The 13,902-nt window shown below is 44.7% G+C and overlaps 1 protein-coding gene across 4 annotated transcripts in view; it reads left to right on the top strand.

Annotated features, from left to right (window-relative positions):
* Positions 1-13,902, top strand: part of LOC310635793 (nuclear cap-binding protein subunit 1) — a 35,586-nt gene that overhangs the window by 10,370 nt on the left and 11,314 nt on the right. For all 4 annotated transcript variants that reach the window (XM_083355077.1, XM_083355076.1, XM_083355078.1 and 1 more), the window contains 10 exons: positions 2,215-2,284; positions 2,579-2,794; positions 3,625-3,722; positions 3,935-3,998; positions 4,211-4,321; positions 4,442-4,506; positions 5,130-5,192; positions 8,026-8,100; positions 11,377-11,480; positions 11,798-11,917. In XM_083355077.1, coding sequence (XP_083211203.1) covers positions 2,215-2,284; positions 2,579-2,794; positions 3,625-3,722; positions 3,935-3,998; positions 4,211-4,321; positions 4,442-4,506; positions 5,130-5,192; positions 8,026-8,100; positions 11,377-11,480; positions 11,798-11,917 — 986 coding nt within the window. The remainder of the gene's footprint in view (positions 1-2,214; positions 2,285-2,578; positions 2,795-3,624; positions 3,723-3,934; positions 3,999-4,210; positions 4,322-4,441; positions 4,507-5,129; positions 5,193-8,025; positions 8,101-11,376; positions 11,481-11,797; positions 11,918-13,902) is intronic.

The following is a 13,902-nucleotide window of genomic DNA, read 5'->3' as shown; positions in this document are numbered from 1 at the left end:
CCTGAGGAGGCCCTCTCTGTGGGAGCGCACAGGGCGGTGGGGTGTTGACATTGGCAGAAGGTGCTCCCGTAGGTAGTCCGGACCCATGCCATGTAGGGCTTTGTATGTCATTGTTAGCACCTTGAACTTCACCCGGAAGGCAACTGGAAGCCAGTGCAGCGCACGGAGGAGAGGTGTGATATGGGAGTATCGGGAGGCTCCCAAAAGTGTCTGTGCCGCTGCACTTTGCACCAGTTGAAGCTTCTGAGTGGATCTCAAGGGCAGCCCCATGTAGAGAGCGTTACAGTAGTCAAGGCGAGAGGTCACAAGGGCATGGGTGACTGTACGTAAGGCATCCAGGTCCAGATAAGGCCGTAGTTGGCGCACCAGTCGAACCCGGGAGAAGGCCCCCTTGGTCACAGCTCCTATGTGATCTTCCAGGGAGAGCTGTGAGTCTAGGAGGACACCCAGGTTGCGGGCCCTATCAACAGGGGGTAGTAACTCATCCCCGATGTTAAGGGATGGGATGCTCTGAGTAACCTGGCTTGCCGGTACGTACAGCCATTCAGTCTTGTCCGGGTTCAGTTGAAGCCTGTTCCTCCCCATCCATTCCCGGACCGCTTTCAGGCAGCGGGACATCACGTCGAGGGCATCACTGATGCTGTTTGGAGTTGAGATGAAAAGCTGGGTGTCATCAGCATACTGATGGTACCCTACTCCAAAGCTACGAATGATCTCACCCAGCGGTTTCATGTAGATGTTGAACAGGAGAGGCGAGAGGACCGACCCCTGAGGGACTCCGCAAACGAGAGGCCTCGGAGTCGACCTCTGTCCCCCTGCCAGCACCGACTGCGAGCGACCCTGGAGAAAGGAGGAGAACCAACGCAGAACTGTGCCTCCCACTCCCAGTCCCCTGAGGCGCCGCAGCAAGATACCATGGTCGATGGTATCGAAAGCCGCCGAAAGGTCTAATAAGACTAGGACAGAGGAATGGCCCCTGTCCCGGGCTCTCCAGAGATCATTCATCAGAGCGACCAATGCCGTCTCCGTGCTGTAGCCCGGCCTGAAGCCCGATTGGCACGGGTCTAGATAAACCGCTTCATCCAGGACCTGAGGAAGTTGGTGCGCCACCACGCTCTCAACAACCTTCGCAAGGAAGCAAAGATTGGAGACTGGACAAAAGTTATTCAATGAGGATGGGTCCAAGGTGGGCTTCTTGAGGAGAGGTCTCACCACCGCCTCCTTCAAGGCGGTGGGGAAGTGACCCTTACTCAGAGAAGCAGAGATGACCGCCATAATAACTTTGTGTTATTATGCTTTCATAGAGCATGAACATAGCACATGTAGACGTCATAAATTTGCAGGAATACAACCCATTGGCCGTTAAATGGAGAGGTAATAAATAACTTCAGACTTTTAGGTTCCTTTTTTAATCATCATCGCCTGACTTTACACATTGAAAGACTCAAACAACATTCTTAGTGGGGACAGTGATGCTGCAGACCAATAACGATAAAGTCTCAAAATTTGGCTGAAAGGCACGTGCTCATAATTGTTTTCCGTTGACTCTGAAGACAGGACTAGAATAAGTGAGTGTGAATTCCTGGAAAGCAAGTAGGCAAGTTTGCACTTAAAAAGGGATCTGAAGCGATCATAGGGCTGACAAGAGAATTTTGTAAGTCTTGGGCTGTATGGTTCTAGAAGCATCTTTCTACATGGTAGCTGAGTCAATTGTTCCCAAAACCTACAGTATAGTTAAGAATCAGGTCATTGAAAGCACACACTTTTTCAGCCAGATGCTTAGTTTTCCCAATGCCTTCTGCCAATTTATTATTTATTTATTTTATTAGATTTATATACCGCCCTTTCCCGGAGGACTCAGGGCGGTTTACAGGGCAGTTTAAAATCATACCAATACAAAATACAAGTTAAAAGACAAATAAAATATTAAGTTATCCCTGAAAATAAAACCTCTCTATTGACCATGTATCTAATTTTTGATAAGAAGGTTTGAATCTTGTTCTTATTATTTAGTTACTTACTTAGAATCTTCAATGAAAGACCAAGGATTGGGAGGCATATTTAATAAAAGGCAGTCCTGATTTTTAAAGGCTTTAGAGACAACAGTGGTCGCGGCTGGTTTGAATAACGTGCTGTTTGTTTCAGCGTCTTTCTGAGTTAAAGTGCAAATCAATTATCAGTAGCCTTGAAATGACTTATGTTCTTTTATGGCAGACGGCGTCAGAAGACTCATGTGTCTATGCTGCAAGTTTGGTCCGTTGATAAGCCACATCCACAAGAAGAGGTGAATATGATTAGGGTTGTGAATTCTTATCCTCACATCCATCTGAAGAAACATTAGTGCAAATGCATAATTCCAGGTTTTGCTTCATGAAGTTGACCCTATTCTAATGAGAAAGTCCTCCAAATGGCTTTCTTTGCATTTTCTTTATTCTGAATTTCTCCCCCCCCCCCCCGAAACGGTTCCTAAGAAAATTGGGTAGAGTGATTTCCTACAGCACAGAAATCAGTCTGGGTTTGGGTTTGGGTCCTTGTATTCCGAATATGAAAACATGTGACGGATGCTGTTGCCTTCCAGTACTTAGATTGCCTTTGGGCTCAGATTCAGAAAATGAAGAAGGACCACTGGCAAGAGAGGCACATTCTGCGGCCATACCTGGCGTTCGACAGCGTGCTTTGTGAAGCGCTGCAGCACAACCTGCCTCCTTTTACGCCCCCACCCCACACGGCAGATTCCGTTTACCCGATGCCAAGAGTCACCTTCCGAATGTTTGACTACACTGATGATCCTGAAGTAAGTTAATGATGTGGGGCAACATCCCTGTGGTGCGTTGTCTGTTGGGAAATGAAATGTTTTTGTCTTTGGTGGGTTCCACATAATATATATCCCTTCGCCTTCGGTTTGGGTCATTACTTTGTCTGAAATTACTTGAGACTCAGAATGCTCCTTCACATTCTTTAAAAAGGTAAAGGTTCCCCCACACATGTGTGCTATTCGTTTCCGACTCTAGGGGCCGGTGCTCATCTCCGTTTCAAAGCTGAAGAGCCAGCGCTTGTCTGAGGACGTCTCCGTGGTCATGTGGCCGGCATGACTAGACGCCAGAGGCGCACAGAACACTGTTACCTTCCCACCGTAGTGGTCCCTATTTTTCTACTTGCATTTTTACATGCTTTCGAACTGCTAGGTTGGCAGAAGCTGGGACGAGTAACAGGCGCTCACTCTGTTACGCGGCACTCGGGATTCGACCCGCCAAACTGCCGACCATCTGATCGACAAGCTCAGCATCCTAACCCACTGAGCCACCGCGTCACATTCTTTAGGAGGGTTGAAATGGCTTAGGGTTTGTTTTGTCTATCTAATAGTTCCATCTACCCTACGCACCACTGCTTTTGAGGGCTCTGTCTGTTTGTTCTTCAGAGCAGAGAAAGCTGCTTCTAAAAGGGGCAGCTGAACTTTATGCTGAAAAGTATGTTGTAAACATTAAATACCTACGAACTACTACTCTATTAGAACTTTTTGAAAATGCTGTGATGCCAGTGGTGTAATCATATTAAGCCTTTTGGGATGAAAATGGAAGTTTTGGACTGTACCAATAAATTAATCTCTGTCGCTTGTTTTCTCAGGGCCCAGTTATGCCTGGAAGCCACTCTGTTGAAAGATTTGTGATCGAAGAAAATCTTCACTGCATCATCAGATCCTTTTGGAAAGAGAGAATAACATGGTAGGGATATATCAATGTCCATATCAATCGGTCCAAACAGGGACTGACACTGTATGATGATCGAGCCTTCGGCAGCTACTTCCAAGACTTGCTCCCATAAGGAGAAGAAGTTCTTTGAAGGAGTGGACCCGGCACATATCACAAAAAGTGTGATTTTGGTACTTCCTGCTTGCCCTTTTAAACGCAAATCACATGCCTTTCTTTTTCTGTAGTGCTGAACAGTTAACGAGCTATCCAGGAAATCACAAGATCCCTCTGAATTACCACATTGTTGAGGTAAATATTGTATTTATCATGTTACCTTCCTCTCTGCTAGTAGTTCTTCATCTCAGAATGGAGCTTGCAATGATCCCTTTTGAATTTGAACCATTTTTGGTACACCGGTGTGGGATTGGAATGGGGCATTTTAACACTGAAATTTTCTGACAACGAAATATTCTATGCACCTCTTTTTTTTTGGCGAAATATTGCTTTCATATTTTCCCCAGGTAATTTTTGCTGAGTTGTTTCAGCTTCCTGTTCCGCCTCACATGGAAATCATGTACACTACGCTTTTTATTGAACTCTGTAAACTTCAGCCTGGATCTTTACCTCAAGTTGTATCCTTTCTCCCGAAGGTTTCTTGTAGCTGTTAATACCTTTTGATAATAAAAGGAATGTTCTGTTCTGCAATTAAAGATTATAAAAAACAATTTAAACCTTAATTGAAAAATTGACAGCTTGCACAAGCTACAGAAATGCTGTACATGCGCTTAGATACAATGAATACCATCTGCATAGATCGGTGAGTGAGGACATTCTCATCTAAATTTTCTGAGGACTTATTGACTTGAGATGCTTCAGGGCAACAGAATCCATGATGTTTGTAAATGCTTCTGCTTTTATAGGCCTTCATATTTTAGGTGGCTCCTCTCATTTAATTAGTAGAGGAATAAGTGATTTTTTTCTATTAGCTTCTTCTGGAGCTTTCTTACATGGCATTCATAATCAACCACTTAGACTGCCATGTTAGATTGTTAATAAAAATAGGATTTAATATTAAAAACTAGAAGAGAGCTACTCAATTATTGGATGTTAGGCTGTGAATTCTTCAAAAATGTTTCAAAAATTATACTTTAAAATATACTGAGGCTCAGTTCAGCCACATCACTTTTGGGTCCCAGGTTTTTTTGCAGCATCTGCTGTATGTCAAAGCTTTTGCAAAGCATGCAGTCACCTCTGGAATGGCTCTTCAAAAGACTAATTTACTACAGAATAATTGCACATTTTCTGTCTTCCAGTTTCAAAGAGTTTACAATCCACTATATTTTGTCTTTCTGTCTATTTGTATATAATGTCAATAGTAGCAATGCAAAATGAAATGTTTTTAATATAAAAATATTTACAGATTTTCTTTTTCCCATCAAGGTTCATTAATTGGTTTTCCCACCATCTTAGTAATTTTGAATTCCGTTGGAGCTGGGAAGATTGGTAAGTGTTTGATTCTCTGTACAGATAGTCCTCGAATTACAACCGCAGTTTATGCCCAAATTTCTCTTGCTAAGCAAGACAGTTGTCAAGTGAGTTTTGCCCCATTTTGCAACCTTCATTGACACAGTTTTTAAGTGAATCGCTGTGGTTGTTAAGTTAGTCACACAATTCAAGGTGCTGGTCATTACCTATAAAGCCCTACATGGCTTGGGTCCGGGGTATTTGAGGGAACACCTGCTGCCAGCATCAAATGCCCTTCGTCCAGTGCGCTCCCACAGGGAGGGTCTGCTCAGGGTCCCACCGGTAAGAGATTGCCGGCGGGTAACGCCCAGGGATAGGGCCTTCTCAGTGGGGGCGCCTGCCCTCTGGAACCAGCTGCCAGTGGAGCTGAGGACTGCCCCCGACCTCCGTTCATTCCGCCGGGGCCTGAAGACCTGGCTCTTTGAGCTCTCTGGCCCAGGCTGAGGATTAATCTATTTTAACCGGGGTTTTATTTGCACAGGGTTATTTAATCTTTTTTAAACTGGTTTTAACTTTTGTATTGTTGGTTTTTAATTCCCTGTAAACCGCCCTGAGTCCTCAGGGAAAGGGCGGTATATAAATGTAATAAAATAAATAAATAAATTGTTAAGTGAATCCGGCTTCCCCATTGACTTTGCTTGTCAAAACGGCTGCAAAAGGGGATCACATGACCCCGGGAAACGGCAATAGTCATAAATATGAGCTAGTTGCCAAACGTCCAAATTTTAATCACATGACCATGGGGATGCTGTGTTATGTCATAAGTGTGAGAAATGGTCATAAGTCATTTTTTTCGGTGCTGTCATAACTTCAAATGGTACTAAATGAATGGTTGTAAATCAAGGATTATCTGTATACATGTATGTACATAGGTGTAAATATGTTAGGACTGTGCAGTGGAGCATTCTGCAGTGCTTACGTAATAGCACTCTGTAAGTCTCTAAAGCATGTGCTTGCTGTCCTGGATGGCTTCTGATTTTTCACCCTGGTGATAATCAGTGCTATATGCCATCACAAATCACATTAAAATCTCATTAATTCTTGAATTTATTTTGTGGGCTTACTGCTTTATTTTGCTGTTGAGAAGCACTTTCACTTTCTCCATATTGAAGTTGATGGCCATTTTCTGGGTACTGATTTGATTTACATTTGATTTACATACAGCTGGATTTTCACTACAGGGGTTCTGCATCTTATGAATTTTTAAAAGCTATGATGATGATGATAATAATAATAATGATAATAATAAGTAGTAGTAGTAATAGTAGTTTGGAAGGGACCTTGGAGGTCATCTAGTCCAACCCCCTGCTCAGGTAGGAAACCCTGTACCATTTCAGGCAAATGGCTGTCCAGTCTCCTCTTAAAAACTTCCAGTGTTGGAGCATTCACCACTTCTGGAGGCAGGTTGTTCCACCGGTTAATTGTTCTAACTGTCAGGAAGTTTCTCCTTAATTCTAGGTTGCTTCTCTCCTTGATTAGCTTCCATCCGTTGCTTCTTGTCCTGCCTTCAGGTGCTTTGGAGAATAGCCTGACTTCCTCTTCTTTGTGGCAACCCCTGATCTTATTCTTAACCCCTGGTCTTATTCTTTTTTAAAAAATTTTTTTGATGGAATCTCCTCCCCCCCTCCTTTTCATTTGTGTTGTGGGAAATGCTATCTCAAGGTTCTCTGCGGTTATTCTGGTATGCTATATCTAATTCCCCCATCCTTAAGAAAAACTGTTTATGCTTCATTGTGAAAGCTCAGTTACAGGCTGTCCTGGACTATACCAAAAATGCAAACAATGCATCAATTTAAAAACAAAACCCTTTGGGAAGCCTTCAGAAAAAAGCTCTTTAAACTTACAAGTTCAAATTGAAAACTTAGATTAAAAAGTTTGATAAAATAACAACAGTTTTAAATCAATCCAAAGACAATACTCAAGTACAAGCAACAGCAGCTAAACCTGATTTACAGTTAAATTCAACTTATTGCTGGTGGATTTGAAGGAGTAGTTTGGCTTGAAAAGGGTTTGTTGTTTTTTTTGAAAAGAGGTGCATTTGAAAGACTTAAAATTGACAGAACCAATGAGGGATGAATTGGACTTTCTCAATAAGATGGAGATTGGGGAACAGATTCATTTATGGAAAAAAGTTTTTTTGAACAACAAAGGATATGGATATATTTATGTGAATGAGGCTCAATTGTTGTGGAAGATCCTGGCTAAAATTAAAATTTTAAGAAAAAGCTTTATCATTAAGAACCAATCAAGGATATTTGATCCTTGATAGAGCAGAGACAACAACTGTGGTGGTATCTGGTAGATTAGAAGCTGTTGTGGACTTTCTGCAAATGATACACAATAATAGATGGTTAATGGAGGATTTGTAATATCTTGTTTTTTACACACACACACGTGTGTGTGTGTGTGTGTGTGTGTGAGGTGTGTAAGTAGTTGTCAGATGTGTAAGTAGATGCCAGATGCGTACCGGTAAATAGAACTGTAGAAATACATAAACTGTAACCGTATTTCTCAAGGGGGAATCATTCTTGAAACATATATCAATATTTAACTAGGGAGAACAATCTGTATATATGTGTCTTTATCTGTTTGTATGCACAATTATACAGTTTTTGTTTTATTTATTTATTTTATGTCTTGTTTAGTTCTCTTTTTATATTTTTTTGTTTTTGTTTTTTGGAATTGTATTTTAATGTTATATGAATAAAATAAAAATGTGTTGAATGAAAAAAGTATCCCTCTCTGATCTCAGGAGTATTGATGAACATGAAAGGGATTATTTATTATAATAGTCTTGTTTTTCTTTTTATAGGTCAGATTGTCTTTCGGAGGGTCTTGACAGACCCAGGCCTAGGTTCGTAAGAGAAATACTAGAAAAATGCTTGAGGTGAGTGAGAGTTATCAAAATTTGTATACATATGTACCCATCATGCTGTGTCCATTAGGATAAGCAGGAACCGAGAAAGCAGAAAAAAAGAGTAAGCAAAAGAAATTAAAGACATGGAGGAATAAAAAGAAGAGGAAGGGTTCCTAAACATATTTACACCAATATTCACTATTTATTTATTTAATTTAATTTTTATACCGCCCTTCTCCTGAAGGACTCAGGGCGGTGTACAGGGCAATACAATAAAATACAATATATAAAAATTAAAAAGATATTAAATACAATAGCCCAATTTAATAAATTACAAAACGTTAAAAAACCCCAAACCCATCAGACCAGGCCGGCTTGTTCAAATAAATATGTTTTTAGGTCACGTCGGAAGGAGCGAAGGTCGGGAGCCGTCCAGAGCTCCACCGGTAAACGGTTCCATAGGTCTGGCACGCCCACAGAGAATGCCATCCCCCTGGGGGCCGCCAGTCGACACTCTTTCACCGACGGCACCCTAAGGAGGCCCTCTCTGTGGGAGCGCACTGGACGAAGGGAAGTTGATTTAGGGCTTTATAGGTCATAACCAGCACCTTGAATCTTACCCAGAGGGCAACTGGAAGCCAATGCAGCTCACGGAGTAGAGGTGTTACATGGGAGTATCGGGAGATTCCCACCACCACTCGCGCAGCTGCATTCTGCACCAGCTGGAGCCTCCGGGTGGTCCTCAAGGGCAGCCCCATGTAGAGAGCATTGTAGTAGTCCAAACGGGAGGTCACGAGTGCATGAGTGACTGTGCGCAAGGCATCCCGGTCTAGATAGGGCCGCAACTGATGCACCAGGCGAACCTGGGCGAAGGCCCCCCTAGTCACAGCTCCTATATGATCATCCAAGGAGAGCTGTGAATCTAGGAGGACACGCAAGTTACGAGCCCTATCTACGGGGGGTAATATCTCGCCCCCCATAATTAACCATGGAATATTCTGAATTTCCCGAGACGCCGGCACATACAGCCACTCAGTCTTGTCAGGGTTGAGCCGAAGCCTGTTCCTCCCCATCCAGACCCGGACCGCCTCCAGGCAGCGGGACATCACGGAGAGGGCATCACTGGGGTGGTTTGGGGTGGAGATAAAAAGCTGGGTATCATCAGCATATTGATGATACCCAACCCCAAAACCACGAATGATCTCACCCAGCGGCTTCATATAGATGTTGAACAGGAGAGGCGAGAGGACCGACCCCTGAGGCACTCCACAAACAAGAGGCCTCGAGGCCGACCTCTGCCCTCCTGCCAACACCGACTGCGAACGTCCCAGGAGGTAGGAGGAGAACCACCGTAAAACGGTGCCTCCCACTCCCAACCCCCGGAGACGCCACAGTAAGATACCATGGTCAATGGTATCAAAAGCCGCTGAGACGTCTAATAGGACTAGGACAGAGGAGCAACCCCTGTCCCGAGCCCGCCAGAGATCATTCAACAGCACGACCAATGCCGTCTCCGTGCTGTACCCGGGCCTGAAGCCCAATTGGTACGGGTCTAGATAATCAGCTTCCTCCAGGAACAGAGGGAGCTGCTGCGCCACCACACTCTCAACAACCTACGCTAGAAAGCGAAGGTTGGAGACTGGTCGAAAGTTGTTTAAAACAGCTGGGTCCAGGGCAGGCTTCTTGAGGGGTCTCACCACCGCCTCCTTCAAGGCGGCGGGAAAACTACCCTCATTCAGAGAAGCAGTTATCACTGCCTGGAGCCAGCCTCGTGTCCCCTCCCGAGCCGAATAAACCAGCCAGGAGGGGCACGGGTCCAATAAACAGGTGGTGGAGCTCAGCATCCCCATAATCCTGTCCACCTCTTCCGGAGTCACAGGGTCGAACTCCTCCCAGATGACATCGACAAGATCACCCATGTTCTCCCCGTCAGACTCTGCCCAGTCGGAGGCCAGACCGGTCCGGATCCGAGCGATTTTGTCCGACAGATGCTGGCTAAACTCCTCGGCACGACCCTGCAAGGGCTCCTCCCTCACCTCCTGATTCAGGAGGGAGCGAGTCACCATAAACAGTGCGGCCGGGCGATTATCTGCGGACGCAATGAGGGCAGTAAAGTAGTTTGACCTCGCTGTCCTCATCGCTGCGAGGTAAGACCTTGTGAAGGACCTTAGTCGCAATCGGTCGGATTCAGACCGGCTAGACCTCCAACAGCTCTCTAGGCCCCGTCTCCGACGCTTCATCTCCCGGAGCTCCGCGGAGAACCACAGAGCCCACTGGGATCTGCACCAGGTCAGGGGCCGCATGGGTACAACTTGGTTGAGTGCCTCAGTGGCTGCCTTTTCCCAGGCTTCCACTAGGGCCTCGCCCGAGCTGTGAACTAAGGCGGCAGGTGGGGACCCAAGGGCCGCCTGGAACCACTCAGAATAGTTCCAGCCTAATTCACTGGGATGTAAGAAGGAAGAGAAAACATAGTCAATTTTTTGCTACTATAGCTTATAGCAGTGTTTTTCAACCTTGGCAACTTAGCTCCCCATCCCCCATCCAGCATGGAATTCTCTTACCAGCACAGCTTCCCATAGCTGACTGGGGAATCCTGGAATTGAAGTCCGCATGTTTTCAAGCACCCAAGGCTCAGAAACACTGGCATATATCAAAAATGTATAGTTCGAATCAAACTTTTGGAGTTGGCTTCCTGACCTCGTTTAACTCAAAGGACATCGGCTTGAAAACTTTAGAAAGAGAACAGTCTTACCTAGGATTCTAGTAATGGCATCCAACTCTCAGGGCACCCCACTGTCCACAGCTTGGTTGAAGTATCACCAAGTGGATTTGCAATGAACTGATCTGCCCAATACCACGATAAAACTAACCTGGGATTTAGGTCAAGAGTTGTCTCAGCCAGCCATAGCACAGCAGCTAGCAGCTCAGATAATACTTGTGCACTCGCTTGGGAATTTAAGAGAGTTATGGAGAAGACCAGAATTTAATTCCTGACTTTCAAAAGTCAGTGTGAGTTCTTTCTGGTAGATTGACCAGTTGAATTTGAGTTTGCCAAAAGAAGGGGTGGCCAAAATGCGGTAGCCATATTGAAGCCAATAACCCAGTACTGAGCAGTTAAAAGAATTATAATGTTAAATTATAGCACAGGCACAGCCCTCGTTCTTCTGAAGAACTTTTTATGAATGTTGCTCAGATTCAGTGAACAGACATCAGCTTCGGGGTGCTTTACCAGTGCACATATCTTTTACTGAATGATGAGCAAGAGCAACTTTCTTCAAAATAATTTTTCTTTTCTTCTTTTTTCAGGCTTTCCTACCATCAACGAATAATTGATATTGTTCCTGCTAATTTTTCAGTCTTGACTCCTGCAAATCCAGTGTGTATTTATAAATATGGAGAAGAAAGCAACAGTATGTTGAGAGTATATAATTTACTTTTTAAGATATAAAAGAAGCATTTGCTGCTGTTGGTGGGAAATGGCCTGTGTGTGTGTAGGTGGGAGGGGGGAAGCAATAATAAATCCCTTTAAAGAAAAGAAACATCCAAGAACCATCCAAAGCCCTAGTGGGCAAGATAACACAAGGAGACATTGCTTCAAGATGTGGCTTCTTATCTTCTGAAACGTTCCTCAAGATATGTAAAACCTTCTACTATGTTGCATGCAGTCTTTTATATAAAAGTGTCCAATCTTCAAAGACGGTAACTTTGCTTCTTCCTATCTTTTTAGAATCTCTTCCTGGATACAATATTGCACTCTCCTTAAATGTTGCCATCAAAAATAAAGCGAGTAATGATGAAATTTTTACCATTTTGAAGGATGTGCCCAGTACTAATCAGGATAATGATGGTAAGCCCGTCTAATATTTACTGTGCCCCATTCCTAATGTTCATTTATGGAAACATTGCAAAACCTCAGAGAAATTAGCTATGTTTAAGCATATCTGGTACATGGTTTTGATTGTTACGCACTTAGACGGAATATGTACTAACTCAGTGGAATTTCTTTCGTCCTTGACTCTCAGCATCTACCCCCACCCCATATATGCCAACAAGCAAATATTCTTTTCGTTTGAAACTGGTATACAGTATGCCTAAATATATGAGATGGCATTATTGTTGATACTGTTAATATCAAATTTATTCCAAACATCATACTTATAGACAGAATTTCTGTAAGATTCTTTACTACAGGTTATTATTCCAGACTTAAAGCCTGGATTAATACACCAGTAGTAAAGCATCTTACAGAAGTTCTATCTATAAGTATAATGTTTGGAGTAAAATTTGATATTAATATATTATAATATTAATATTAATTATAGCAATATATTATATTAATAATAATAATTGATATTATTCCAGACCTGCTAAAACAGGGGGTCCAATGGCTCAGCAGTTAAAGACACTGAGTTTGTTAGCTGGAGAGCTGACAGCCTGGGTTTGAGACCCGAGACCCGCGCAACGGGGTGAGCTCCTGTTACTCGCCTAGCTGGTGCCCACCTGGCAGTTTGAAAGCGTGCAAATGGGACTAGATAAATAGGTACCACTTTTGTGGGAAAGTAACAGCATTCTGTGCGCTTTTGGCATATAGCCATGCAGGCCACATGGCCATAGAAAATGTCTTTGGACAATGCTTGAAGGAGGCGGTGGTGAGACCCTTCCTCAAGAAGCCTGCCTTGGACCCGGCTGTTTTAAATAACTATCGTCCAGTCTCCAACCTTCGCTTTTTGGCGAAGGTTGTTGAGAGTGTGGTGGCGCATCAGCTTCCTCTGTTCCTGGAGGAAACTGATTATCTGGACCCGTACCAATCGGGTTTCAGACCCGGATATAGCACGGAGACGGCATTGGTCGCGCTGGTGAATGATCTCTGGAGGGCTAGGGACAGGGGTTGCTCCTCTGTCCTATTAGACCTCTCAGCGGCTTTTGATACCATCGACCATGGTATCCTGCTGCGGCGTCTCAGGGGGTTGGGAGTGGGAGGCACCGTTTTACGGTGGTTCTCCTCCTATCTCCTGGGCCGCTCGCAGTCGGTGTTGACGGGAGGGCAGAGATCCGCCCCGAGGACTCTCATTTGTGGAGTTCCTCGGGTCGGTTCTCTCGCCCCTCCTGTTCAACATCTATATGAAGCCGCTGGGTGAGATCATTCGTGGTTTCATGGTGGGGTATCATCAGTACGCTGATGATACCCAACTTTTTCTTTACACCCCGAACCAACCCAGCGATGCCCTCGCCGTGATGTCCCGGTGCCTGGAGGCGGTCCAGGTCTGGATGGGGAGAAACAGGCTTCGTCTCAATCCCGCCAAGACTGAGTGGCTGTGCATATCGGCATCTCGGGTCAACCAGACTATTCCATCTCTAACGATGGGGGGGGTGAGGTGTTAGCCCCCCGTTGATAGGGCTCGCAACTTGGGCGTCCTCCTGGATTCACGACTCAATTTTGAAGACCATATAGGAGCTGTGACCAGGGGGGCTTTTGCCCAGGTTCGCCTGGTGCGCCAGTTGCGACCCTATCTAGACCGAGATGCCCTACGCACAGTCACTCATGCGCTTGTGACCTCCCGTTTGGACTACTGCAACGCTCTCTACATGGGGCTGCCCTTGAGGACCACTCGGAGGCTTCAACTGGTGCAGAATGCGGCCGTGCGAGTTGTGATGGGGGTCTCCCGATACTCCCATGTAACACCTCTACTCCGTGAGCTGCATTGGCTTCCGGTTGTCCTCCGGGTGAAATTCAAGGTGCTGGTGATGACCTATAAAGCCCTACATGGCTTGGGTCCGGGATATCTGAGGGAACACCTGTTGCTGGCATCAAGTTCCCTTCGTCCAGTGCGC

The sequence above is a fragment of the Vipera ursinii genome (assembly GCF_947247035.1).
Source record: "Vipera ursinii genome assembly, chromosome: 2".
NCBI lineage: Eukaryota > Metazoa > Chordata > Lepidosauria > Squamata > Viperidae > Vipera > Vipera ursinii.
This window is presented reverse-complemented; position numbering and strand designations above follow the sequence as displayed.